This window comes from Pinus tabuliformis, chromosome 6 (genome assembly GCF_031772625.1).
Source record: "Pinus tabuliformis cultivar Carrire ecotype Pingquan chromosome 6, CPIR1, whole genome shotgun sequence".
Lineage (NCBI taxonomy): Eukaryota > Viridiplantae > Streptophyta > Pinopsida > Pinales > Pinaceae > Pinus > Pinus tabuliformis.
The window spans coordinates 310,946,470-310,972,434 of record NC_142292.1 but is presented as its reverse complement, the minus strand read 5'-3'; the positions used below and the strand labels follow the sequence as shown (position 1 = coordinate 310,972,434).

Below are 25,965 nucleotides of genomic sequence, written 5' to 3'. Positions count from 1 at the left end.
TTAATTATTTTAATTTTCTAAGTTTAGACTTAGGGACCCATTAAAAATAATTAATTATTTTAATAAAATTGTCTCTAGGTGGAATTTCCCCAAACACTTTCTGGGTTCTTTGGAATACATGTGCCCAAGCACCCCTGCAAAATTTAAGACTTAGAGCACATTTGATGCTACCAGAAATCAACTTTCATAAGGTTCATGAACACTGCTGGTGCATTGGTCAACCCAAATGGTACCACAGTGAACTCATAATGCCCGAAGCGTGTTCAGAATGCAGTCTTAGAGATATCGCTTTCCTTAATTCTTAGTTGATGATAACCTGATCGTAGATCGATTTTTGAAAAGACAGAAGCTCCTTTCATTTGGTCGAAGAGGTCATCAATTCGAGGCATTGGATACCGATTCTTTACTGTAGCTCGATTTAAGTCTCGATAGTCTATGCATAGCCGCAAGGAACCATCCTTCTTCTTGACAAAAATTACAGGTGCACCCCAAGGTGAGGTACTAGGTTGGATGTGTCCTATATCCAGTAGTTCCTTCAGTTGGATTTGTAACTCTTGAAGTTCAGGAGTTGTCATTATGTAGGGTGTTTTAGAGATTGGTTCTGTACCAGGTTTCAATTCTATTGTGAGATCCAACTCTCTTTCAGGAGGTAATCCTGGTAGTTCCTTTGGAAAAACATCCAGAAATTCGGATAACACTAGATATTGTTCTAAGGACGGTCCTTTCTCTTTGCTTACTTCTTGAGCTGCATGTGCCTGACAACCTTTTCTTAAACAACTTTTCATTTTCATTGCTGAGATGAAGCGTAAACATACTTTCCTCTTAATACCTTGCATTTGGACCATCTCTCCTTCATCATTTGTACAAAGAATTGTTTTTCCGTCACAGTCTACCCATGCTTGATGAGCTTCTAACCAGTCCATCCCTATGACAAGGTCGTAAGTTCCTAGTGCTGTGACATAAACATTTAACTTAGTCGAATAGGTCCCTAGGTCAACTCTGCATTCCTCAACACTTAAGTCTACCGACTGAAGTTCTCCTGAAGCCATTTCCACCTGTCTGAAATAGTTTTGCTTGTAGGCTGCCAACCTACATTTATTTAATGCATATGATGAAATGAAACTATCAGTTACACCAGTATCAAATAAGATTTTGAGTTCTATACCGTTAATAGTACCCGAGGATTCCACTACAATGGATTGATGTTTTGCTTGGTTATTGTTGACTACTGCATGGATTCTATGATTGCCTTGGGTATTCGATGATGACTCTTTTCCTGCTCTATGCATTATACTTGACGAGGCTTCCAGACAATTACGGTGAAAGTGCGGTCCTCCACATCTCCAACAATACCTGGGATGGTCCCCTTGAGTCAGATTGTGAGTTTCTAGACAAGGAACTTCGTCCTCTTGTGCTACTTCCTCTCACCTTTCTTCCTCTATTAGTAGTTCCTCGATATTTCCATGGAATTGTGTTTGATGATTCAACAATTATAGTATTAGATGTCATGGGAGCTCTTGCTCCTATCCCTCTTGTGGTAAATTTATTACCATAAGGAGGTGGTCTTGAGCTACTTCCCCTAAAGAAGATTCGGTGAGTCTTTCCTGGAAACCCTGGTTGTAGGGGTTCTATTGGTTTGATATCCCTTTTTATCCCCATATGCTCCTCTACATAATGGTCACATTCACCTGCCTCGACTACTGATGATGGCTTCCACATCCTAACCATGGCCCTGATTCGAGGATTTAATCCATATATGAAGCGCTCAACTTGACGTTCGTCAATATCTAGATAATGAATATATTTCACAAGCTCCATAAACCTTATCTCATATTCTTCCATTGTTTTGTTACCTTGGACTAGCATATGAAAGGCCCCAACTTGTTGCTCTTGAAAGTAAGGTGGCAAGTATTTAGCGCAGAATCTTTCCTTGAACAACTCCCAGGGAACATTATCTGCTGTGAGGTGTAATTGTTTTTTCAGATTTCCCCACCAAATCAAGGCACTTTCCTTTAACTAAAAGATGGCAATCTTCGTCTTGGAGGTAGAAGAGTACTCTCTTAGCGCAAAACATCTGTTCGTTCCTTCTAGCCATGCTTTGGCTAGAAGGAGCGCATTGTGGATTTATCCCGACAAGTTAATTATGGGTATTATAAATACCAGTACAACTTCTCTTCTAATTGTTGTTGCCACTACCCTTGCAGCCAATGTTGGTAGTTCTGTTGTTAGAGTAAATAATAGTAATAACAGAAGTTCAGAGGAGCTAGACACGCTTCCGTTGTGATATGATCCAAAATCCATCGCTGCATATTTAGAAAGAGACCCTTGGCTATTGTTTCTTGTTTGCTCGAGGCTTTATTGGATTGCTTATACATTGCACTTAGTCTTGCATTAGATGATGCTATTGCTAAAGTTAAGGAAAATGAGAAACAAAGAGCTACAAAATTTGTGGATTTGATCATTAAACTTGGACCGACTACTATAAAACGACTCGATAATTTCCTAGTTGAATACCTGAAGAGTTTTAATTTTGACGAGCATTATTGATCATTCTCAGACAAGGAGAATGAGCAAACTGGACCTTAACTAGAATATATACTGGACTGTAAAGAATGAGCAGACTTACAGTATGGAGCTAACTTGGCTGTAGCTTGAATTTAATCGATGGATACTAATGCAATGCTACAAGAATTAGTTATTGCTAGTGTCTGTAAGATCCCCAGGGTTTGAAGACTAGCTCTGATATTAGTTGTAGAACCCCAAATTCAGAAATTGACAGAATTGGACACAATTGATGTTCAGAATTCAGACAGTGATATTTTAAAACATAATATGTCAATTTAATACACAAATACATATCTAGTTTCCACGTTTGAAGTCGATCCTGAGCTGTCGTAGCTCCAAACTTGCTTCCGTTACCAAAATACCAAAACCTCCTTGCCAAACAGGGTACAACCTACATACTCAGTTCCAGAATACTTCGCAATTGATGCAATCTAGCCCCGTGCCCAAAAACTTCAAAGTCCTTACTGTCTAGACTCTGTAACTTTCTGTTGAAATTTTTCTCCTTCCTTCTCCCGAAAATTCCCCCCTCCTAAAAACTTCGGCTCTGTTCCCCTTATATTTCTCCCTGTGGGCCCTTCTCGAACTTTTAGTCAATTGCATGTTTGCTTCTCTTTTGTGCTGGCTTCATGAGGAGGGTAAAACATTTATAATTAGAGGCAGTGGTCTCCCTTAAGATGACAAGTTTACCATTACTTTTGGAACCTGTGCATATATTATCAACTGCCCTCCATAATATTAATGTTGTAATGTGCCTTTATGATTTGGTTGGGTTAGGTAAAAATAACATATTATATTCCTTTTTTTGTTTGCTTTATCTAATATTCTTTCTTTTAATTTTGTATAACATGCATAGTATCTTTATTAAATGTTCATTTTTTAAATTTATAATTGTCCTTTTCATTTATTCGTATAAATTATATTCCATTTTAATTTTGTATAGTATAGAGTATTAATCTTTTATTTTGAATAATATTTTATGGTTACCTATTATGATGCCGACACACACTAAAATACATATTTCAATATATTTTTGCGAGTTAGGTATTTATTTAGTATTTTCAACAATTATGTCTTTTATCCTATGCTTGGAAATTCTTCATAATTTAATATGAATACTAGTGCAGTGCAGGCGATGCATGGATATGTCACTATCATATGCATGCTAATAATTCACATTTCGTTTGTAATGGTAGATGGGTCATTACATGTACTCTGGCAGCATTACCTTGTTTATTATTCATGAAATGTAATGAAGCACTTGGACAGTTTCCCCAATAACATTTCCATATATATATATATATATATATCTGGATGAACCTGAGTTTTCATTTAAATCACAAAACATTTAGAAGATTATTTCTAACTGTTCATTTGTCTGTACCTCTAGACTCTAGACTGATCATTAGAAACTTATATGCTTGTTTGTTTGTTGCTGCAGGAGTACAAACTCCAAATTGTATCAGGCAGACTGTCTTTGATGCTGTAGCACATAATTATTTCCCTGTTATAGTTTTAGCTGATGCTACTGCTGCCGCTACACCTGAAGTACATGCTGGTATTGTATTTGATCACCTTACTTTTTAACATCTTCTGTGAGGTTTAAATTTGACAGCATCAGTTCTTTTATTTTCTATTTGAAGTGGTCTATCTCTAAGGTACATGCCATATGCCTTGCACTTTTATCTACAATTTCTGTATGGCATACATGAAAATGCCATTGAAGACTTTTTCATTTCATAATTTGTCTCAAATTAAATCTTTGCAGTTTGCTTTCCGTTTTTTCTTTTTGGTGAAGAATTCTTTTATTTATGTATAAATACTCCCATTATTGATAGTATTATATACAGTACTCTCAATTTGCAATCTCAATAGTAGAGCAAATAGCTTAAAAAAATCTGTGCTTTCCAGAAAACATAATTACCCTTCAGACTAATACAATTCATATTTAAAAGAAGACAATAAAAATCTGAAACTGAAAATCAGTTTGGATAACCTAACAACCACTTACTGAAGCATTAGTATAGTAGATCCATCTTAACTCCGGATCTATTAACCACCAAGAGGGATAAAGAAGAATTTGAGATGCAAATATTTTGGTTCATAAAAGATCTGAGTTAAGATGGATCTACCCAGTTTGTGTGTGTGCGCTCTCTCTCTCTCTCTCTATATATTTTTTTTCTCCGTAAATGCTAATTCTATTAAAGAAAAATAAAAAGTATATACAAAGAGGTTAGAACCTCAGAGGAGGCCGCGGCCATTCCTCTACCAAAAACTCAGAGACCTTACAGTTCAGGCTTAATGCCGAATTTACAAAACATACTACAAAATTTTTAATTCGGGCCCTGACATACTGAAATAGATTGCCCAGACTGAGTTCGTCATGCCCTTCATTGACCACAAAAACTGAGAAGCAACTATCATAGCCATTTCTATAACAAAAAACAGAGACTGGAATGACATTGGCCACACTCTGTAGCCAGAGTATGAACCAGACAGAGACATCTAACCTCAAAATTGACGACACATAACCAAAATTGCTTAGACCACCCGGCAGTGAGGAAACAGTTCTAATCTGCATGCTTTGGTGAATCCGGCATTTCCTTGTCCGCCTGGCTGGAAGAGGCAACCCAGGTCACAAAACCACTGTCATCATATGCTGGTGCGCCACCATCAGGAGTGGTCACCAAATTTAAAATACCGCCTGCACACTGAGTCGGGCCGCAAGGCAGAATATCACTTTGAGCCGGATCCACGGGTTGTTGCGGCACCTCCGAGACATGGCCAACATCTTGCTGGTTGTCTGCCTGGAACACCATCCCTGTCAGGTCCCCGAGAAGCACACTGTCTCCCTGAGATTGAGAGGGGGTAGTTGTAGCCGAGCTGACCTGGTTGCTGTCTTCCTCCGCGAGAATGATAGTGATACTTGCTGTCAAAACAGGCCTGTTAAGCCGGCTTTGAAAAGTGAATCTGGAGGTCTGGAATGAATTATTCGGAATGGGCCTAGCTTGTTCCAGAGGCGGAGAAGAAGGGGATGCTGAGGCAATAGGGATAACATTCTGAGGAACAGGGCGAGAAGGTTGGCCTCTATTCCCGGTATGACTGCCTCTGCGGGGAACACCTCGACGTCGAGGCATCTTCAGAAGCACGAATTGACGAGCAGAGGGATTGGGACAAAGTAAATCTATTACCTGAGGAACGCAGACAGCTTCAAAGAATTTACAAATCCACGCTAACAGCCAGATTCGGAACGCCAGACAGGGGTACTGAAGCAGCTCTGCCTCGCTATGAAACGCTCCAGTGACTGAAACAGGCGTAGTGAACAGATCCATGACTATAAACCAAATTATCTGCCGATCACGCATGCTTGCATTAATGCCGGACTGCAAGACCAACATTCGAGACTGCCCGGAATTGAATTCACCTGCACTTAAGTCCATTTGCCCACCTGCTACGCGTACCCTGCAAACGATCCACCTGTCGTCTGCCAGGCCAGCTGCCTGTGTTATGCGGCTTGTCATAAATGAGTCTTAATACCACCCGCATCCGGGTGCTCTCTCTCTATATATATTAATGCTTGGTATGAATTTAATTTATTTTAATATTTTGATTTATAAGCACAAATGTTAGACATCTCATTTATACCGGGCTACTATTTTTTTTTATATATTATATTGAACCTATGTTGCATGAAATGCCCCCTGGTTGGCATACCGATGCCCAAAACAACTGGAAACACTGAAAGGGGTATGAAATGGCCTGGAAATGCCACTGGCCATACCGAACAATGTTTTCCGATTTGGAATGGCACATGGTATGGCTAGCAGTGTTCTTAGCCATTTCAATGCAAAATTGAGCCATTTCCACATCCTTTATTTTGCTGTGTGGGTTTGTCCAAGTGCCCAAAAAGGGTGTGGGATCATTAGGTGGCAAAAAAAAACAGTTAATTAACCATTAAAAGAAATATTGAATCACTCCATATACTTAATTAATTGGTTTTTAATATTTTACTTTATTTGAAAAAATTTAAGAATTCTCTGGTAACCCTAACAACCACTTTTTTCTATAAAGTATTTCATTCACTCATGCCTCACACTTTCATCAGCAAGAAGAGCTTACTATAGTGGCAGCGACCATTTTACTTGTGTTTTGGAGTATTGGGAGCAAGCTTTGGTGTATTTCCAACTAGAGGATGATTATGGGCATCAAGAATGGGGGTGTGGGCAGCAGATTTATTTGGTGAGTAGATGTATACACTGTTTTTGAAGCATTTGTGCCTTCTCGAAGTGTCATTTCTACTACCCATAGAGCTCCTAAAGCAAACACGCAGCTAGAATACTATCCTCTTTGGAAGTATGTTAACAAGCTCCAACAAATGGGTGGTGGGGTTTCATGTGAATGGAGGTGAAATGTATGCTTGGAAAGACCTACAAAGGATCTTCCACAAATGTCAAGGCTCACATTTTGCATGAAGAAATAAAAGGTTTTGATGTTTGTGCATATACTAGAATTCTAGAGGTGAGGGTTGTCTTTGATTGATTTGGTAGCATCAGATAGGTGTTCTAGTTTCAATTGCTATCTAAGAGACTAAGGAACACGAGATCTCCAAAACCCATAAAAGGTTTCGGGAGAAAACACCTAGAGACCATTCAATTAAATTAAATGATCAATAATTAAAAAATGCCTAAGTCTAGCATAGGAAAATTGATTAATTAAAGTGAATTAATTGAGGAGATCGACTCATGCTCTAGAGACTTCTAGAAAATGACCTGGATCAAATCTAAGATGATCTTTGCTGTCAATAAGGATCTAATTGTGGTCGTTGAAGCTCTAGCGAGAGATTATAAGAGCAAGTCGATTCTAGTACATCTGATACATTTAGCTAGAAAAATGATTCGTTATGGTACAAAGATCGCTTATACCTCTCTAAGAATTCCCACCTCAAATGAAAGATTCTTCGTTACCTTCATCAATGACTATTCCAGAAAAACTTGGATCTATTTTTTGAAGACTAAGGATGAGGTTTTCAGTTGCTTCGAGGAGTTTAAGGCTCTAGTAGAGAACGCGACAGGAAAGAAGTTCAAGGTGCTTCGCTCAGATAACGGAGGAGAGTACACAGATAGTGACTTCACGGGCTTCTGTACGAAGGAAGGCATCAGGAGGGATTGGACAACTCCATACAATCCACAACAAAATGGACTAGTAGAGTGGAAGAACAGGTCTATATTGGAGTTGCAAAGGCTATGTTATATGACCAGGACATACCCAAGTTTCTATGGGTAGAGGCATGTGACACGACTGTGTATATACAGATTAGGGCTTCTCACAGGGCATTAGGGACGATAACACCAAAAGAAGTCTTCTTAGGGAAGAAGCCAAAAGTAAGTCACTTCAAGATCTTTGACATCATAACTTACTGCCATGTACTAGATGAAAAATGCACTAAGTTGGATCACACTGTAGAGAAGGGGTTATTCGTTGGGTATAGCGAAGCCTTGAAGACATACAAGATCTATATTTATAGCAGCAAGAAGATTATCGTGAGACAGTATGTGAAGTTCATGGAGGACAAAGCCTTCAAGAGATTTCATGAGTTGCCAACAGATGACTAGAGTGAGCCAACAAAAGCTCCATTGGTCCAACAACAGGGGCAGTCGCAAGGACAATCACAAGGATCTAGTAAAGTCGCTAGTACTAGCATGACCTCAAGTGTAGGAGACAATGTTGCATGAAGTGAGGAAGTTTTTTGGAAGTGGTGACGCGGAAGCGTCATTCCCCAAAAATCTAGGAAGTGAAGTGTCTACTATATATATATATATTTTTATAATTTTATTGCATTTATATTAAAAAAAATTCCAAATACCAAATTAGTTGTAGAAGACATGAAAACATGCATATTTTTACATAAATCAAGATAGATATGGCATCCATGATTCCATTGTACATCAATGATTAATTATTCGAGCATCAACCATCTAGATTCTAGCAATTACAAACATACATCAAATTTTAAGCATATTATAAAACATAAAACATTTAGAAGATAAAATCATCAAACATTCAAGTAACTTATCTAACAAGTGAGCAACTGTCAACATTAGTCATGTCCAAAATTCAAATAATAATGTTTACAAAATAAGCCACTTGGCCACCACCAAGACTCAAGCACACACTGAACTAGGATGAGTAAGACAAAAAAGTTAAAATTCACAACAAGCCTACAAGTCTAATCTATGACAAAAATAGTAAATTGTGAATATATCTACTAATCTCTCCTCCTTCCACCACGAACAATACGTGAGCATCCACGTGGTGGCAATGAAGAAGATGGTGGCTCTGGAAGTTGTGGCACTGAAACTGATGAAGATGAAGCCCCTACTATCGATGTTGAAGCATGGAACCTGGGAACCAAGGGACCAGATGGGGGTGGCATCTCAACTCGATCATCATCATCCTGGATAAGAGCATCCTCTAATTGCTCTAATCACAACACTCCATCCTCCAAATTGGGCTCCTCTAGATTTCTGTCCCAAACCTTAAGGTATTTATTAGTCTTTGCATCGTCACAATAATGGGACAACAACCACAAGTTGTAGTGAACATAAACCAAGTTCTCTGCCCACTCTAAATTTTATCTGTTCCTTTTAACACCGTGGATGAAAGAATAAGAGCTCCAACACCTTTGCAGAATAAGTATTTACCACTTGTGATAGCACCTGCAATGCCAAAGTTTTTAGAGGTGGAGTAGCACCTCCATGCATGTTCCACCACTCAAGAGAAGAAAAATTCTCTCGATCTCTAATTGCATGCATGCTCCCAAATGGACCAGTGCTAAGCATATAGTTTCTGTAAGAACCCATTCATTCGCGGATTTTATAATAGAAAAACATGAAATCTTGCATACAGAATTTTACAGAATTTAAATAATTAATCTATTGAATACTAACCTGATTGCTTTGCTGACAATCTGTTTGCTCTGCTCTGCTGCAATTCCTGTTCGACTGCGCTACTTAAACGACCAAAACCTCCCTGCCGAACTAAGTACAACCTAGGTACTTAGTCTCAGAAAGCTTTCCAATTGAAGCAGTCTAATTCCCCCGTGCCCAAAAACTTCAATATAATCAAGACTTGTATCCAAAATTATTCTCCACTTTGCTGCTCCCCCCGCAAACTGGTTTTTCCCTCTTCTTTTATTTCCTCATCCACTGCTTTCTTCTTATCCTCGTGTCAAAATTTTGGTTATGTGTACTTTATGAAATCAAATCTCATTTGATTTCGTTGATCTTTATTGAATACATGGTTTAATTTAATAAAGTTTATTTATTATATTCTTTTTTAATGAATTAATTAAATTTATACTTTTTAATTAATTTATATTGTTATATTATTATTTTCTTAATTTTAAATTGTAATTTTAATCTGTATTTTAAAATTAATATTTTTTGCTGGTTTTAAGGACTTATCATATATATGATACTCTGGTGTGGTATTAACTTATTACCTTAATTTATATCTCCTCCTGTAGTAACTAGTTTACATATAGTGCGATACATGCGGGTCCATGCATATGTAGCTATCATATGGAGGTCTCGTATGTATGCTAATATTCATATTTTATTTATAGGCGGGTCATTACATACATCCCCCCTTCCAAAAACTTCGTCCCGAAGTTAGGATTATATTAAAATATATTAGTGATTATAGTGTATTATTATTTTAGTAATTAGTGCAGTTATATGAGGACTATGTTCCGTGATTACATACTTGTTTAATGTGAGGACATTTTAAAATTTGTGATTTTGAACGTTGATAGGTTTATAATTTTAATAGTTAAGCCTGACCCCGACCAGGCTCCCCAAGCTATTCTAGAATCATCCTATCCTTCCTAATCTCTTCCGCTTCCATCCTATCCATCCTCTACTAGAGTATGCCACGGTGTCAACTATACTGATTAACCATTCATAGACTTTCAAGGGTGTCAGCTTGATTACATCAACCTGAATTCCCAGTAGGCATCTGGCAGTCATCATCACACGTCTAGGGGAGCGTGATTTGCACAGTTCTTCCATGACTCCAGGTTTCTGGAGGATAAATGGTGGGCCATACCTCCACCCCTCCTTGTGGGATTAGAGTTCGAGTCTTAATTATACTGAAGTTTTTGTCATCACGTGGCCATTTTAGTAACAATACTAGCTGCAACATAAACACTTGTCCTTATATTATAACATATGCATTAGTATATACATAAAATAAACAATTTCTGTATAGCTTATACATGTTATCTCTAGTACAACATATTTCGTCATGTCCTGCTCATGTTATCGACTCTCATATTGAAATTGTAATCGTTCTTTTATTTCTATCTCATTGATATGCATAAATAAAGCAAAATTTATACTATCTTAATTCCTATCAGAATTCATGATTTAAATTTTATAGCAAGGTTAATCAAATATAAAACTTTACTTTGATATCTATAATTCAGTAAGACTAATTTGAATGACATATTCCGTCTTGGTATCCACGTACCAGTGGAATTAAGCAGATAACATATCATAAAAATTCACGTTTATATGTGATCATTCCAAAATGGTTTTGAGTATCTGAGTTAAAGTAAAGTAAACATATACAAAATATGGTTTAAAGTTCTTCAAAATTGACACAAGTTGGGGTATTTTTGACATATGATTTCCGTATCTTCCCAAATAGCCGATCCAGGACTATACTTGTCCCACTGGACCTTAACTTGGTCTACCAGACGATTTCTGAGCTGTCAAACTCTACGTTCTAGTATACGTAATGGTTCGACCGATATGATTCCTTCGTTCGATACCTGCAGTTCCTTCCATTGAAGGTTATGAGATTGGTCAGCTATGTAATGCCTTAATACAAATACATGAAATACATTATGAACTTTATGCAAGTGAGGTGGCAGTGCAAGACGATAGGCGACAGGTCCAACTCTTTCCATGACTTTAAATGGTCCAATAAATCGAGGTGACAACTTTGTCCCTTTTCCGAATCGAATAGTGCTTTTATTTGGTTTGATGCGGATGAAAACCTGATCCCCTACTTCATATTTCCTATCAGTTCTGTGAGCATCAGCATAACTCTTTTGTCTATCTTGTGCTTCTTTTAACCATTGTCTAATTTGTTTTACCTGCTCCTCCATTTCTTGGATTAATTCTGGTCCTACTATCACCCGATCTTCTAACATGTCCCATCTTAATGGTGTTTTGCAAGGTCTACCGTATAATGTTTCAAATGGAGGCATTCTGATTGAGCTGTGGTAACTGTTATTTTATGCAAATTCGACTAAGGATAAGTACTTTTCCCAGTGTAATTGCTGATCCATAACATACATCCTCAACATATCTTCAAGTACTTGATTTACCCTTTCTGTTTTCCCATTAGTTTCAGGATGATAAGTTGTATTCAAATTTAGTTGATTTCCTAAGGCTGACCGCATGCAAATCTAGAATCTTGAAGTGAATCGTGAATCTCTATCTGATATGATATTCTTAGGTACTCCATGAAATCTGATAATTTCATTTATGAATACTTGAGCTACGCCAACAATTTCATAAGTATCTCTTACGGGAATGAAATGGGCACTTTTCGTTAATTTATCCACTACCACCAGAATAACATTGTGTCTTTGAGAAGTAAGAGGTAGCCCAATGATAAAATCCATAGAAATGATCTCCCATTTGGTCATAGGAATATCGTGAGGTTGTAAGAGACCTGTTGGATGACAATGATCAACTTTTACTTGTTGACATTCCAAACATCTTGCAACGAATTGAATGATATCACGTTTCATGCCTGACCAGAAGAATAATTTCTTGGTATCAATATACATTTTCTTTACTCTAGGATGTGCACAATATACTGCTCTATGGGCTTCCTTAAGGATGGTGTCTCGAAGATCCCTATTATCAGGAATATACATCCTTCCATGAAATCGTAAGATTCCATCATCGTCTAGTTCATATCCTTCATACTTAGATTCTTTTGGCTTTTTACTATCAAGACTAGATCTTACCTTTAAATACCAGCTATCTTTTATGAGATGTTCTAGTACTCGTTGTCTTAAGTCTACTTTGATAGGTATGAGAGAGAATATCTGGGGTCTTATGCTTAAAGCATTTGCCACTACATTTTCTTTTCCTATAATATATGATATTCCAAAGTCATATTCACTTAAGAATTCACTCCATCATTTTTGTCTAGCATTCAAGTCTCTTTGGGTGAATAAATATTGTAGACTTTGATGGTTGCTTTTAAGCGTAAAACTTCACCCCACTAGATAGTGTCTCCAAATCTTTAAAGCTAGTACTATAGCGGCTAACTGTAAATCGTGAATAGCGTAGAGTTCTTCATGAGGCTTTAACTTTCTTGAGACATACGCTATTACTCCTCTATCCTGCATTAATACTGCACCTAACCCATGTTTGGATGCATCAGTACATACCGTAAAATCTTTGTCCATATCAGGGACTCTTAAGATTGGTGCACTGGTCAGTAGTCTTTTGAGTTCAGAGAATGCTTTATTACATTCCTCAGTACATTCATACTTAACACTTTTACGTTGAAGAGTTGTAATCGGCTTTGCAATTTTGGAGAATCCTTCCATAAATCTTCGGTAGTAATCGGCTAAACCCATAAAGCTTCGTACTTCATGTGCATTTTTCGGTATTGGCCATTCCATGATTGCTTTTACCTTTTCAGGGTCTACTGAGATCCCTTCACCTGATATGATATGACCTAAGTAATGAATCTTTTCCTAAAAGAAAGAACACTTGGATAACTTTCCATATAATTGGTGTTTTTTGAAGCAAGATAATACTATTCGTAAATGGTCTTCATGTTCTTGCTCATTCTTGGAATAGATAAGAATATCATCTAAGAAAACTTGTACAAATTGATCAAGATATTTGTGAAAAACGTTGTTCATAAGGTTCATGAATATTGCTGGTGCATTAGTTAATCCAAATGGTACCACAGTAAATTCATAATGTCTAAAGCGTGTTCGGAATGCAGTCTTAGAAATATCGTTTTCAGAAATTCTTAGCTGATGATAGCCTGATCGAAGATCAATTTTTGAAAAGACAGCAACTCCTTTCATTTGATCGAAGAGGTCATCAATTCGAGGCATATGATATCGATTCTTTACTGTAGCTCGATTCAAGTCTCGATAATCTATGCATAATCTTAAGGATCCATCTTTCTTCTTGACAAAAATTACAGGAGCACCCCAAGGTGAAACACTGGGTCGAATATGTCCTATATCCAATAGTTCCTTCAATTGAATTTGTAATTCTTGAAGTTCCGGAGCTGTCATTCTATAAGGTGTTTTAGAGATTGGTTGAGTACCAGGTTTCAATTCTATTGTGAGGTCTAACTCTCTTTCGGGGGGTAATCCTGGTAGTTCCTTTGGAAATACATTTAGAAATTCGGCTAACACCGGATATTGTTCTAAGGATGGTCCTTTTTCTTTACTTACTTCTTGAATTACATATGCCTGACAACCTTTCCTTAAGCAACGCTTCATTTTCATTGCTGATATGTAGCGTAAAGATACTTTTCTCTTGATACCTTGAATTTGGATCGCCTCTCCTTCATCATTTATACCGAGAATTCTTTTCCCATAATAGTCTACCCAAGCTTGATGAGCTTCTAACCAATCCATACCTATGACAAGATCATAAGTTCCTAGGGTTGTGACATAAACTTTCAATTTAGTCGAACAGACCCTATATCAATTTTGCATTGATTCACACATAAGTCTACGGATTGGAGTTCTCCTGAAGCCATTTCTACCTGTCTGAAATCATTTTGCCTGCTAGCTGCCAGCCCACATTCATTTAATGCATATGACGAAATGAAACTATCTGTGGCACCAGTATCAAATAAGATTTTGAATTTTATTTCATTAATAATACCTGAGGATTCCACTACAGTGGACTGATGTGCTGCATGATTGTTGTTGACTACTGCATGGATTCTATGATTTCCTTGGGTATTTGATATTGGTTCTTTTTCTGCCTTTTGTAATATACTTGATGAAGCTTCTGGACAATCACGTTGAAAATGTGGTCCTCCACATCCCCAACAATTAACTTGGGTCAGTCCTCTTGAATCATATTGTAAGTTTCTAGATAAAGAGCTTCGCGTTCTCATATCGATTCCTCTCGAATTTCTTCCTCTATTAGCAGTTCCACGAGATTTCCATGGACTTGTGTTTGATGATTCAGTGGCTAGAGTATTCACTGCCATGGGAGTTCTTGCTCCTACATTTCTTGGGGTAAACCTATTACCATAAGCTGGTCTTGAGCTACTTCCCCTGAAGAAATTTCGGGGAGTCTTTCCTGGAAACCCTAATTGTAGAGGTTTTGCTGGCTTGACATCCTTTTTGGTTCCTAGATGATCTTTTGCATAGCGGCCACATTCTACCGCCTCGGCTACTGATGATGGTTTCCACATCTTAACCAAGGCCCTGATGCGAGGGTTTAACCCAAATATGAAGCGTTCAGCTTGACGTTCATCAGAATCTAAGTAATGAATGTATTTCACAAGCTCCATAAACCTTATTTCATATTCTTCCAGTGATTTATTACCTTGAATTAATGTATGAAAGGCTCCGACTTCTTGTTTTTGAAAATATGGAGGTAAATACTTAGCATGGAATCTTTCCTCGAACAATTCCCACGGAACATTATCCGTTGTGAGGTGTAGTTGTTTTTCCAGATTTCCCCACCAAATCAAGGCACTTTCCTTTAATTGAAATACAACAATTTTTGTTTTTGAAGAAGAAGAGTACTCTCTTAATTTAAAACATTTGTTCATTCTTTCTAACCATGCCTCAACACGTTCTTCGGCTCGTCCTCTTGAAAATTCTGGGAGTTTAATTTTCTGTAGCTCCCTTGAAATATCTTCCTTTGATATTTTGTACTCAAAATTCTTTGGTTCTGCTGAATTGGTTGCTAAGGGTTGAGGTTTTCTTTGGTCTTAGCCATTGTTGATCCTTTTAATGTTTCCAAGAAGGCTTTTAATGAGTGCATTATTATTGTCAACTCTGGTGCTGGAACGATTGGTGTTGATGATGGTCTCGATGGAGACGATGATGATGGTGGTGGCGATGGAGATGGTGATGACGATGGTGGTGGCATTAATGACGGTGATGCTGCTCGATCACGTCGTCGTCGCTGATATGTCCTTACCATCGTAGTGTTTCCTGTATACATAATAATGTTTCCTGTATACATAATAAAATTTGTAAAAATTTTGAAGTATACTTTCATATTTAACGTATAATTTGCAATTTTAAGTTTACAAATGGGTATAGTTATTTTTGCTATTTTTACCTGCTAGGCAGGTCTTACTGGTACCGAGGTCAAGGAGGGTGGTCTCGCGACCTCCTTGTCCTAATGCAAAGTATTCTATCCTAATGCCTAAGAATTCTATGAAGACCCATGCATCATAGTCAAACACTAAACACTGACAATCCATACTGACCCAATTGAATCACCCAAAGGAGCAGGGGAAAATCGATTATATGATTCGTTTTCTACATATTAATTGTGTCGTCGTCATGGCCTAACATTGATAATCCAAATCCACCAACAAAAAGTGATTTTTTTTTTTTTTTACCCAAAATAAATTTTATTCTTAAGATTACTTTAACATTTAGTTATTTGTATTTCATATTTTTACAAATTTAACTTAAACTTTTAATACGGATGTAAATTGATTTTGCACAACGTTTAATTTTCAAACAATAAAATAAGTTAAAGATCAAAATTTAAATAAATCTAGAACTTAAAATGCTTTAAATAACAAAGTAAATCATGTAAAATATATATATATATATATATATATATAATATTCCAAAATATGTATCCATTAAATCTCAAAACACTAATACGATCATTAAATATATATATGTATATATATTTTTAACTGCTTAAGTTATTAAATATTTTGAAAACCTCTAAAAAAAATTTAAATTAAATTTTCAAACTCAATCAATATTGAAACTACACCATTTTTTTTTAACATTTCGGTAATTTAACTACACCATGGACGTTTCACAATTGGCATTGACAGATGATGGGTGTTTTGAATTCGTCGACCACTCTCCTTTTGGCGATGTTGCATCCAACAACTTGCTTCTCATGCATAACGCCTAGGGTAACCATTCCTTGCGATTCATCGCTCTGTTGGCTCATAGCGATTCGCAGATCTGAGGCTAGACTTTGTATTTTACATCTTGATGTCAAACCTCAGAACATTCTGCTGGATGAGAATTTCAGGGCGAAAGTCTTTGATTTCGGCATGGCGAGGTCTCTGAACAGAGATCTGCAAAGCCGCGTGGTGACGCGGGTGAGAGGGATGCCCGATATATGGCGCGTGAGTGGCTTTCCGAGTCGGGAATCACATCCAAGACCGATGTGTTCAGCTACGGAATGGTGCTTCTGGAAATAGTAAGGGGCATTAAGAACGTTGATAATACTCAGGATTCGGATCACTAGTTTTTTTTTCTTCCATTGCTTACCATAAGCGAGGCAAGGAAAAATGGATGAATTGATTGACGACAGATTAAAATTGAATAGATCAGAGGAGATGGAGGAGGCATGTTGGGTGATAAAGACGGCGTTGTGCATTCAGAGCAACCCGACGATGAGGCCTTCAATGGGAACAATTGTGAGAATACTAGAGGGGGATTTGGAGGTAATGGACACTCCATTGGTGTGCACGCTTCCTTATGCCCCGTCCATGGATGTGGATACGCGGAATATTTTTGCTCATTAATGGTCGGCGGAATATTTACGTTGGGTTGAAACTGTTCGAAAAGAGGCTTCAAGTTCCCTCTGATGCTTAGTTTAACGCTGAGACTATTGCATCTGAGTCCTAGCTACAGTTCACAACTTTATTTAGAAAATGAAGGCAAGGGCAAACTATTTCTACAGTTGTGGAGCTATGCCAACAAAATTCCGGTCTGCCTGAAAATCTAAGAGGGCAGAAAATGCAAGTGGGTGTAAGGTCCGTAAGGTCAAAAGGGTTTAAACCTTGTGCTCTGATACCAAATGTAATAACCCATTCATCCGCAGATTTTATAATAGCAAAACATGAAATCTTGCATACAGAATTTAAATAATTAATCTATTGAATACTAACCTGTCTGCTTTGCTGACAATCTGTCCGCTCTGCTCTGCTACAATTCCTGTTCGACTGCGCTACTTAAACGGCCAAAACCTCCTTGCCAAACTAAGTACAACCTAGGTACTTAGTTTCAGAAAGCTTTTCAATTGAAGCAGTCTGATTCCCCCGTGCCCAAAAACTTCAGTATAATCAAGACTCGTATCCAAAATTATTCTCCACTCTGCTGCTCCCCCCGCAAACTGATTTTTCCCTCTTCTTTTATTTCCTCATCCACTGCTTTCTCCTCATCCCCGTGTCAAAATTTTGGTTACGTGTACTTTATGAAATCAAATCTCATTTGATTTTGTTGGTCTTTATTGAATCCATGGTTTAATTTAATAAAGTTTATTTATTATATTCTTTTTTAATGAATTAATTAAATTTATTGAATTTATACTTTTTAATTAATTTATATTATTATATTATTATTTTCTTAATTTTAAATTGTAATTTTAATCTTTATTTCAAAATTAATATTTTCTGCTGGTTTTAAGGACTTACATATATATGATACTCTGGTGTGGTATTAACTTATTACCTTAATTTATATCTCCTCCTGTAGTAACTAGTTTATATATAGTGCGATACATGCGGGTCCATGCATATGTAGCTATCATATGGAGGTCTCGTATGTATGCTAATACTCGTATTTTTATTTATAGGCGGGTCATTACAGTTTCTCAAATGTTTCCGTACCATGGAAACTCCTCATCAGGGACTAATTTATCCAATGCTTTCATATAACCAGATAGAACCTCTGGAGCTAGGTTTGGTTTTTCTTGCAGCCCCCCCACGTACTGGTGTTGAAAGCCATGATGGATGACAGTATTTAGGTGTCAAAACATATGTTAAGGCATGCAATGGAACGTTTAGCATATCCCATCATTTTTCCACCTCTGCATGAATATAATTGTACAAGGTGATATCTCTAGGCTCAACAATGTCTTTAATCTGCCCCAACATGCTATCCATTTGTTCATACACCTCCCCAATTATTGGCCGATCTGAATTTGCAAACTTGATCATGTAATAAATTGGTTTGGTGAATTGCAAAACATATTTAATCTGTGACCAAAAATACATGTCAAGAATGGTGTCCTTGGCTACATTAGCACCATCTTTATCAGTGTTAATTTCCTCCCATGATTCAGAGGTCACCATATTAGTTAAAGCTTGTCTCACTTTCACTGGCCACCTAAAGGTGAGGTAATAACTTGCAAATCTTGTTTTTGCAAGTTTAAGCAACTGCAACTTGGAGTAAGTTCCATAAAAGTAGTTTACCCTTGTATGCCCTGTGATAAATTTAATGAGTTGCTTCCCTCTCTTGTAAAGCTCATTAATCCATCCACATTCTTTATGCTTCACAATATCATGCATCAAAAGGTTCAATGTGTGCACCAAGCACCCATACCAAAAGATGTGTGGATGAGTATGCTCAATAATGTTTCTTGCTGCCTTACAATTTGCTGCATTATCAGTGATCACTTGAACCACATTTTTAGGACCAACATCTTTGATTGATTGCAATAGGAGATCTGCAATGTTTTCGGAAGTTGAGTTAACGAAGGAGCAGTCATGACATGTAATAAATACTGCATCACTAGCATAAACATCAAGAACATTTATCAAATGTTGGTTTCTAACATTTGTCCACCCATCTGATACAATGGATACCCCACAATCCACCCACTCATTTGTAAAACGTGTCAAGGCTCTTTGAACCTTTGCTTTTTCTCTTTCTAATAAGATTGTTCTAGTTTTCTCATAGTTGGGGCTCTTGTATTCTTTTGGAGCTTCATTGATGGCCTTAACCATATCATGCCAATAGGGAGAGTGAAGCACATTGAATGGTACACTGAAAGCAGAAAGAAACCATTCTATCTTTCCATCCACATCATCCCTCCCAGCAACATTAAGGAAATCCCTCTACTTCCAGAGGTTGCAGAAGTACCATGAGGAGATGAGCTACCAAATCTAGAGGTTGCATTTGATTCAAATTGAGTTTTTTATTTCTTGTTTTTTTGTTGTGCAACCTCCTCTATTTGGATGTATTTTCTTCTTTGTTCAGTTGAAACGTTTGGGCAAATTTGTATCCCCACGACACCCTTTTTGTCATCACTGTCCAAGACCCCACAAAGATGCCTCCTCACACGGGTATATCAACCACTATATGGTTTTCCTCCATGAAAACCACGAGAGCACAAAAACTTGTAGCTTCCAACACCTTTTCCCCCTTCAAGTTTGGTCACATAGTTCCACAAGGGTGTCAATGTAGCTTTCTCCTCTAGTGTTTGAGTGTTCTCTTCAGGTTCATCCCCTTCCTCTTCAAACCCTTCCGCCTCATCATACATTGGGTCACACATTTAGGGACCACTATCCTTTTGTTCTTCTTCCTTTCTAGTCCTACTCTCCCTTGCCATCATGAAAACCAAAAGTGGAATGATACATAGAAGCCAAAAGAACACCATCTTGGAATATGAATATAGGTGGTGGACAACCTACAATTAAATGAGCAAGAAGAAAGAATGGGAAAGAGTAGGAGAGGGAGGAGAAAAAATACAAACAACAATGACAGAAAAATGAGGGAGTTTGGGGTTTGCACTTACCTCTTTAGCTCTTGTAGATGGAAGCCCTTATTTACTCTTCCAAGCTCCTCCTTCTTCACTGCTCCTAGCTCCTCCTTCTCCACTCCTCCAAGCTCTCCTCAAGTCTCTCTTCTCGAAGCCCTCTTCTCCTCTCTTCTCCAAGCTTTCCAAAAATACAAGAGGAAATGAGAGGAGAAAAGGAGTTTTATTCCCCATTCTTTTCTTTAACCCAAGCTAAATCCACCTCGAACCATAGTTAAGCAAAAAAAAAAACAAATTTGTGGGTCCGACCCACAGAACTGCGCGATGGGCATCAAAGCTGCTTGGGATCCACCCGGAATCGCCCTCGATCCATGGCGGATCCGATGCCGGAGCCATGATTCGGATGTCCCAAACTATCATAAACAATTAAACTGATAACAATTAGGAGACTAATATCTAGTAGTTGCAATCAAGGATTTTTCACATGGTTTCAGAGCATTGAAGATCAAATTCGAGGCTTAGAGGCAAAAGATCGGAAGATCGTGTAGTTTCAAAGGGAGATATGAAGCACAAGGTTTAGATATGCACAGGCCAACCAGGTAGTGTGAATTGTTGCACAGGAAAATAGATTTCCAAACGACAGAGTGCAGGAAAAGTTCGATTGGCCCAGAGCAGAATTTCAGTAGGCAGTGGACTTGTCGGGAAGCAGTTCTGGTGAGCAAATCAATTGATTTGTTGAGCAGAGCTGGGCACAAAAGTTTTGCAACAAGGGTTACAGTTGCAGATCTACATAGGACAGGAAGAGAAAAGCACACAAAAATTATAGCCAGGATGCCTCCAGTAGATTTCTCAGATCTCTATTGTATAGCCTCAGAGAGATTCAACAATCAAGAGGCTACGGATTTGACTTCCAGATTGGAAGATGAATTCGTTCAAATAGATTGCCTCTCTAGCTCAACTTCATAGGGTGTCTAGTATATAGACAATGGAGCGTCAACTCATATGACAGGAGTTAGAGAATACATCTCTAGCTATAAGGAGTGTTGTAGCATTTTTTGGTTTTGGTAAGTTAGTATCAATTAGTCAAAAAATGAAAATATATTTCAAAAAAATGTTAAGTTAGGATATGGACAAAAAAAAATATTAAATAAAAAAATGTTAGGGATATTTTTATGAATGAGTCCATATCAAATAAAATGTTAGAATAGATGCCCTAAAAAATGAAGGCAAAAATAAAATGTTAGGCTAGAAAGAAAAAAACAATAAACTCTGAAAGTGTTGCAAATCCAAATGCCACTACTCTTAGTCAATTTTATTTTTGCAAATAAAGGTTGTGTGCAGATTGTTTAAATGCCACACTAGTTCATACAATCCAATTATACAGTTTAATCATGATTGGATTTGATTTAAATTATTTGTCAATAGGTAGCAAATAAAATTGGCTCAACAGTTTAATCTGAGCCAATGGAGGAAATAAGGGATAGATGTAGATTAGTCATTAAAAGGAAAATATTGAGTTGCTAGCCTAAATGCACTCGGAAAACTAAGTGAGAAAATGTTAGGAAAGATAAGGGTAGGTAGACAAATGGAATACAATTGGAGCATGAAAGGATTTTATCCTAAGTTATAACATTGCAAAGATGTGCATATGGTATGGGCTTTAATTAACCATAATCCTAAGTACCAATGTAATTTTACGAATATCCTAACTTCATTCATTCATTCGCCCACAACACCAAATTGTCACAGTTTGACCCCACCATCACTTTCCGCTTTACGATGTTAAATCCTTCTCATCTTACCTTACATCCCACACACTCCCCCGAGATCCGATGGCCCACATCGCTCCTCGGCCCTCATTTACCGTCCGAACTTTATCGACGGGACAGGGGGGGGGGGGGTCCGAAGTGGGTAGTTTCTCAAACCGCCCTTTGAAACTGCTTTTCCCCGTCCTAGTCTTTTGGGACTTAAAATCCCTAAACAACTTACCACCTGAAGTTGCTCCTGAACACAGTTTACATTTGACCGTTTACCGCCACTCCAACGTCACTTTCCATGTCTGCTCCATGTCACTTCCTCTGTCCAATAGCTGCCGCCTATCCGTTATTCATTTATTCTCACTTCCATGAATTTATGCCCCATAGCCCCATTTATTAATCTCGTTGGATAATTAATGAATATTTAGCCGTTCATTAAACAGTCCCGCTCCATCTTTTTCCATTATAAGCCCTTTTCCTTCATGAAAGTTGTTACACAGTGCATTTCTGTAACTAAATTGATCATTGAAGATTTCCTCCTTACAAGTCAACGACGGTTCAACACTTAAGCAGTTACTTTTTCCTGTTCAGAAGAAAGCCGACATCCAGGTCCACTTGTCTCTTTTCAGTCATACTGTTTTTACTCTTATCACTCAGTTTCAAACCATTTTTTTCCATTTCCATCACTTTCAGTTTGCAATTCATTTGATAAGATGCCTCCTAAGGGAAAATAAATTGCAGAAATCCCAAATCCTCTTATTCATCCGCAAGTTGACTTCCATCATACTCCCCTAGTCGACAGAGATTGTAAAATCATTGAGTCTTATTCTCAATTTGATTTATATGAAATTTACTGCTGGATGGAGGATCAATTAATTGATCAGACAGATGAAATAGGACTGTGGGACTCCCTCCTTCCCCACTACATTTTCCCTCAGATACACAGAGCACCTGAATTTGTCAGGAAATGCCATGAGTCCTATGATCCCACTCAAGGAGCAATCATTTCACCCACAGGAAAAATCCTCTGTTTCATCAATACTGAGTCCATTTAAAAGATGTTGCAAGCTCCAACTATTACACCAACCCATCCTTTTTCTCATGAAAGCCTGATAGAAGCTTATCAAAAGCTAGATTTTACTAAAAGATCCCAGGCTCTTGAACTTTTCCTAGCTATAGATAGTACTTTGCTTAAAAGAAACCCTCCCTATGATTCATCCATCTTCCTTGACAGAACCAAGCAAATCACCACTATTTTTTCCTATCTGCTTGGTTACAATTCTGATCAATATGTTAATGAAGCTATCCTAGGTTTCTTGTCAATCTTTTCTGTTGATTCCAAACCCACTATTCTCTATAACTTTAGCCAATTCCTAGCTGAAACCATACATGATCAATTTGTCCAGTTTAACACTGAAGAAGTATTCAAGTATGCTTCAGTACTTGTATACCTTTTTATATATTTTTAGGGAGACAAATTTCCATTCACCTTACAGAAGCTAGATGAGGAAGGCAACTAGCAATCAGTGATCTTTTGGACTTCAATGGGAATGAAGGAGAAAGAAGAATTTACATATAAACAATTCATAGAATTGTTTATTCATCCAGCTATTAGTATTATAAGCAACACTCCAGTGCCAAGAATCAGTGATGAAATTGTGAAAGTGTTGCAGCTAGTTGATCAAGCCACAACAGGAGATTGGTATCTTTACCAAAACTATACAGAAATCAGGGTTTATGGTTGTGAGCTTCCACCCTACAAACTTCCCAAGTACCTCCCCATCAGAATCTTTGCACTGGAATATATTAGGCAGAGGTTAAATGCAGATGAAGTACACTTTGTGGCAGCAAAGAAGAAATCACAATTCAAGCTAAAAGCTCAGGTCGGTCCATTCATCTGCAACACCAGAGCAGCAGGAGAAGAAGCAGACAGGTTATTAAAGGAAATGAAGTTTGGTCTCAGTTTCACTTGGTCTTATGACCCAATGGGAGTGATTTCTAAACTCAGGGTTGAAAATAAGTTTACTGCATATCACCACACAGCCAGACCTGAAATAGAGCAGTACAAAAATCAGTTGGAATGGAAAGAGAACACCCTTCAAGAAGCTGAAGAGTAGGTAGTTTCTACTTCAAATGTGCAAACTCCACTTGCACAGGAAAAGACAGCTAAAAGAGGAAGGGAAGAACAATCATCCCCTACAACTGAAGCATCAAGCCAGGGCTTTAGGATTGTGCATAGAAAAAAGAGACCTAGGATCTCTGTGATTGTTGGAGCAACAAATGAGTCTCAAAAAACAACATTTGATGGACTTGGAGAGACTGTGCTCTATACATAGTCTGGTGGATAGTCTACCCAGTCCCCAACTCATTCCACTACTTCTCATGAACAACAGGTAATTCAGACCAGTGGAAGCATTCAGAAGGACAAGGAGGAGGACATCTTTCATGTTTTTAGTGAGATTAAAAAGAAGAATGAAGAATTGAAGTTGAACACCTATACCTAGTTCTGGAAACATTCCTCCAGCTCTCAAGGCAGACTTCTTTCAGCCTTTGACCCAGAGAAGGGAAAAATGTAGATGGCTTTCCTGCAAGCTCAAATTCCACAGCCCAAGACTCATGCACATTATCAAAGGCAATCCTCATTTGAGTTTAATGTAAAAGATGTGCATCCAATTGATCAAATTGAGATGCACAAACAAACTGGTCAGATGATTTCTTCCACTTTGACTCATACTGCCATCAGTTTGCAAAGTTGCAGGTCACCCTGACCAATACACAGTCACAACTCAAGTTGGAAAAAGTTTCCTCACTGGAAAAGCACACCCAGATCAGATCTTTGGAAGATTTGGTGCTGAAGATGGGATATGATCCCTCAAATATAAATGTTGCAGAAGAACTTATTAAGAACAAAAACGCTGAGCTCGTAGCATTAAGGAAACAACTCAAACTGCCAACTTCTGAGGATCCAAAGACCAAGGAGATTGAAGAAATCGAGACTCAGAAATCTGACATGATGAAGCTCATCATGGAACATAATCTGCAAATAAAACAGATGGAGGAGCAAATGGAAAAATTGGTCAAAGAGAAAGAAGAAGCTGTCAAGAAGGCTCAAGTTCAAATGGATGTAGTTCCTCTTTTAGCAGTCTCAATAACTAGAGTTTCTACTTTAGGCACAACATCAACTACAGGTACAACAAATGGAGATGAACAACTTGTAGACGCTGTTCAAAATTTGTCTATTCAGACAGTTGAAATGAAGAAGTTGCAGGATGAACTGAAGGAATTAAAACATATGAAGGTAGTTGCAGACAGTTCACATGCAGCTGAGTTGCAGAGGGCAAAAAGTCAAATTGAAGTTTTGTAGAAGGAAATCAAAGAGTCCTACCTTGGAAACAAACTAGGTTTGGCAAAGGAAATTCTATGGGAAGAAATTATTGGATTAGTCAAGGATATCTGGCCCTATATCAAGATAATCTTTGATCAAAAAGACCTGTTGGAGAAAGCTTAGGAAGCTATTGAAATTATTTGTAAAGAGCTTGAGGACATGCCAGAAATTGCTTATAAAATAATCAAGTTCCTTAATTCTAAAGACAACTATGAGCTTGGAGAATTGGGTATAAATGACAAGACAACAACTATACTGGAAGTAAAGAAGATCATTACCAAGAAAAACCTCATCCTTCAGTTGGAGGAAAAGTGCAGCAGTGTGAATACTATAGTTCAAAGATTTTTTAGTAGGTTAGAACCCTTGACCAACAAGGGTTTTCCCTCTATGCTTGTGATAAACGACAAATTAATGCCCATTGAAGATTTTGTTCGAAAGTTTACAGAGGTCAGTACAAATGCAGCTTCAGTGTCAAACATAAGAGGTGCAA

General features: G+C 37.7%; 1 protein-coding gene across 1 annotated transcript in view; it reads left to right on the top strand.

Annotated features, from left to right (window-relative positions):
• Window positions 1–25,965, top strand: part of LOC149258549 (Isochorismatase family protein) — a 263,248-nt gene that overhangs the window by 131,534 nt on the left and 105,749 nt on the right. Inside the window, exon 4 of the mRNA XM_089415503.1 lies at window positions 4,004–4,120. Coding sequence (XP_089271629.1) covers window positions 4,004–4,120 — 117 coding nt within the window. The remainder of the gene's footprint in view (window positions 1–4,003; window positions 4,121–25,965) is intronic.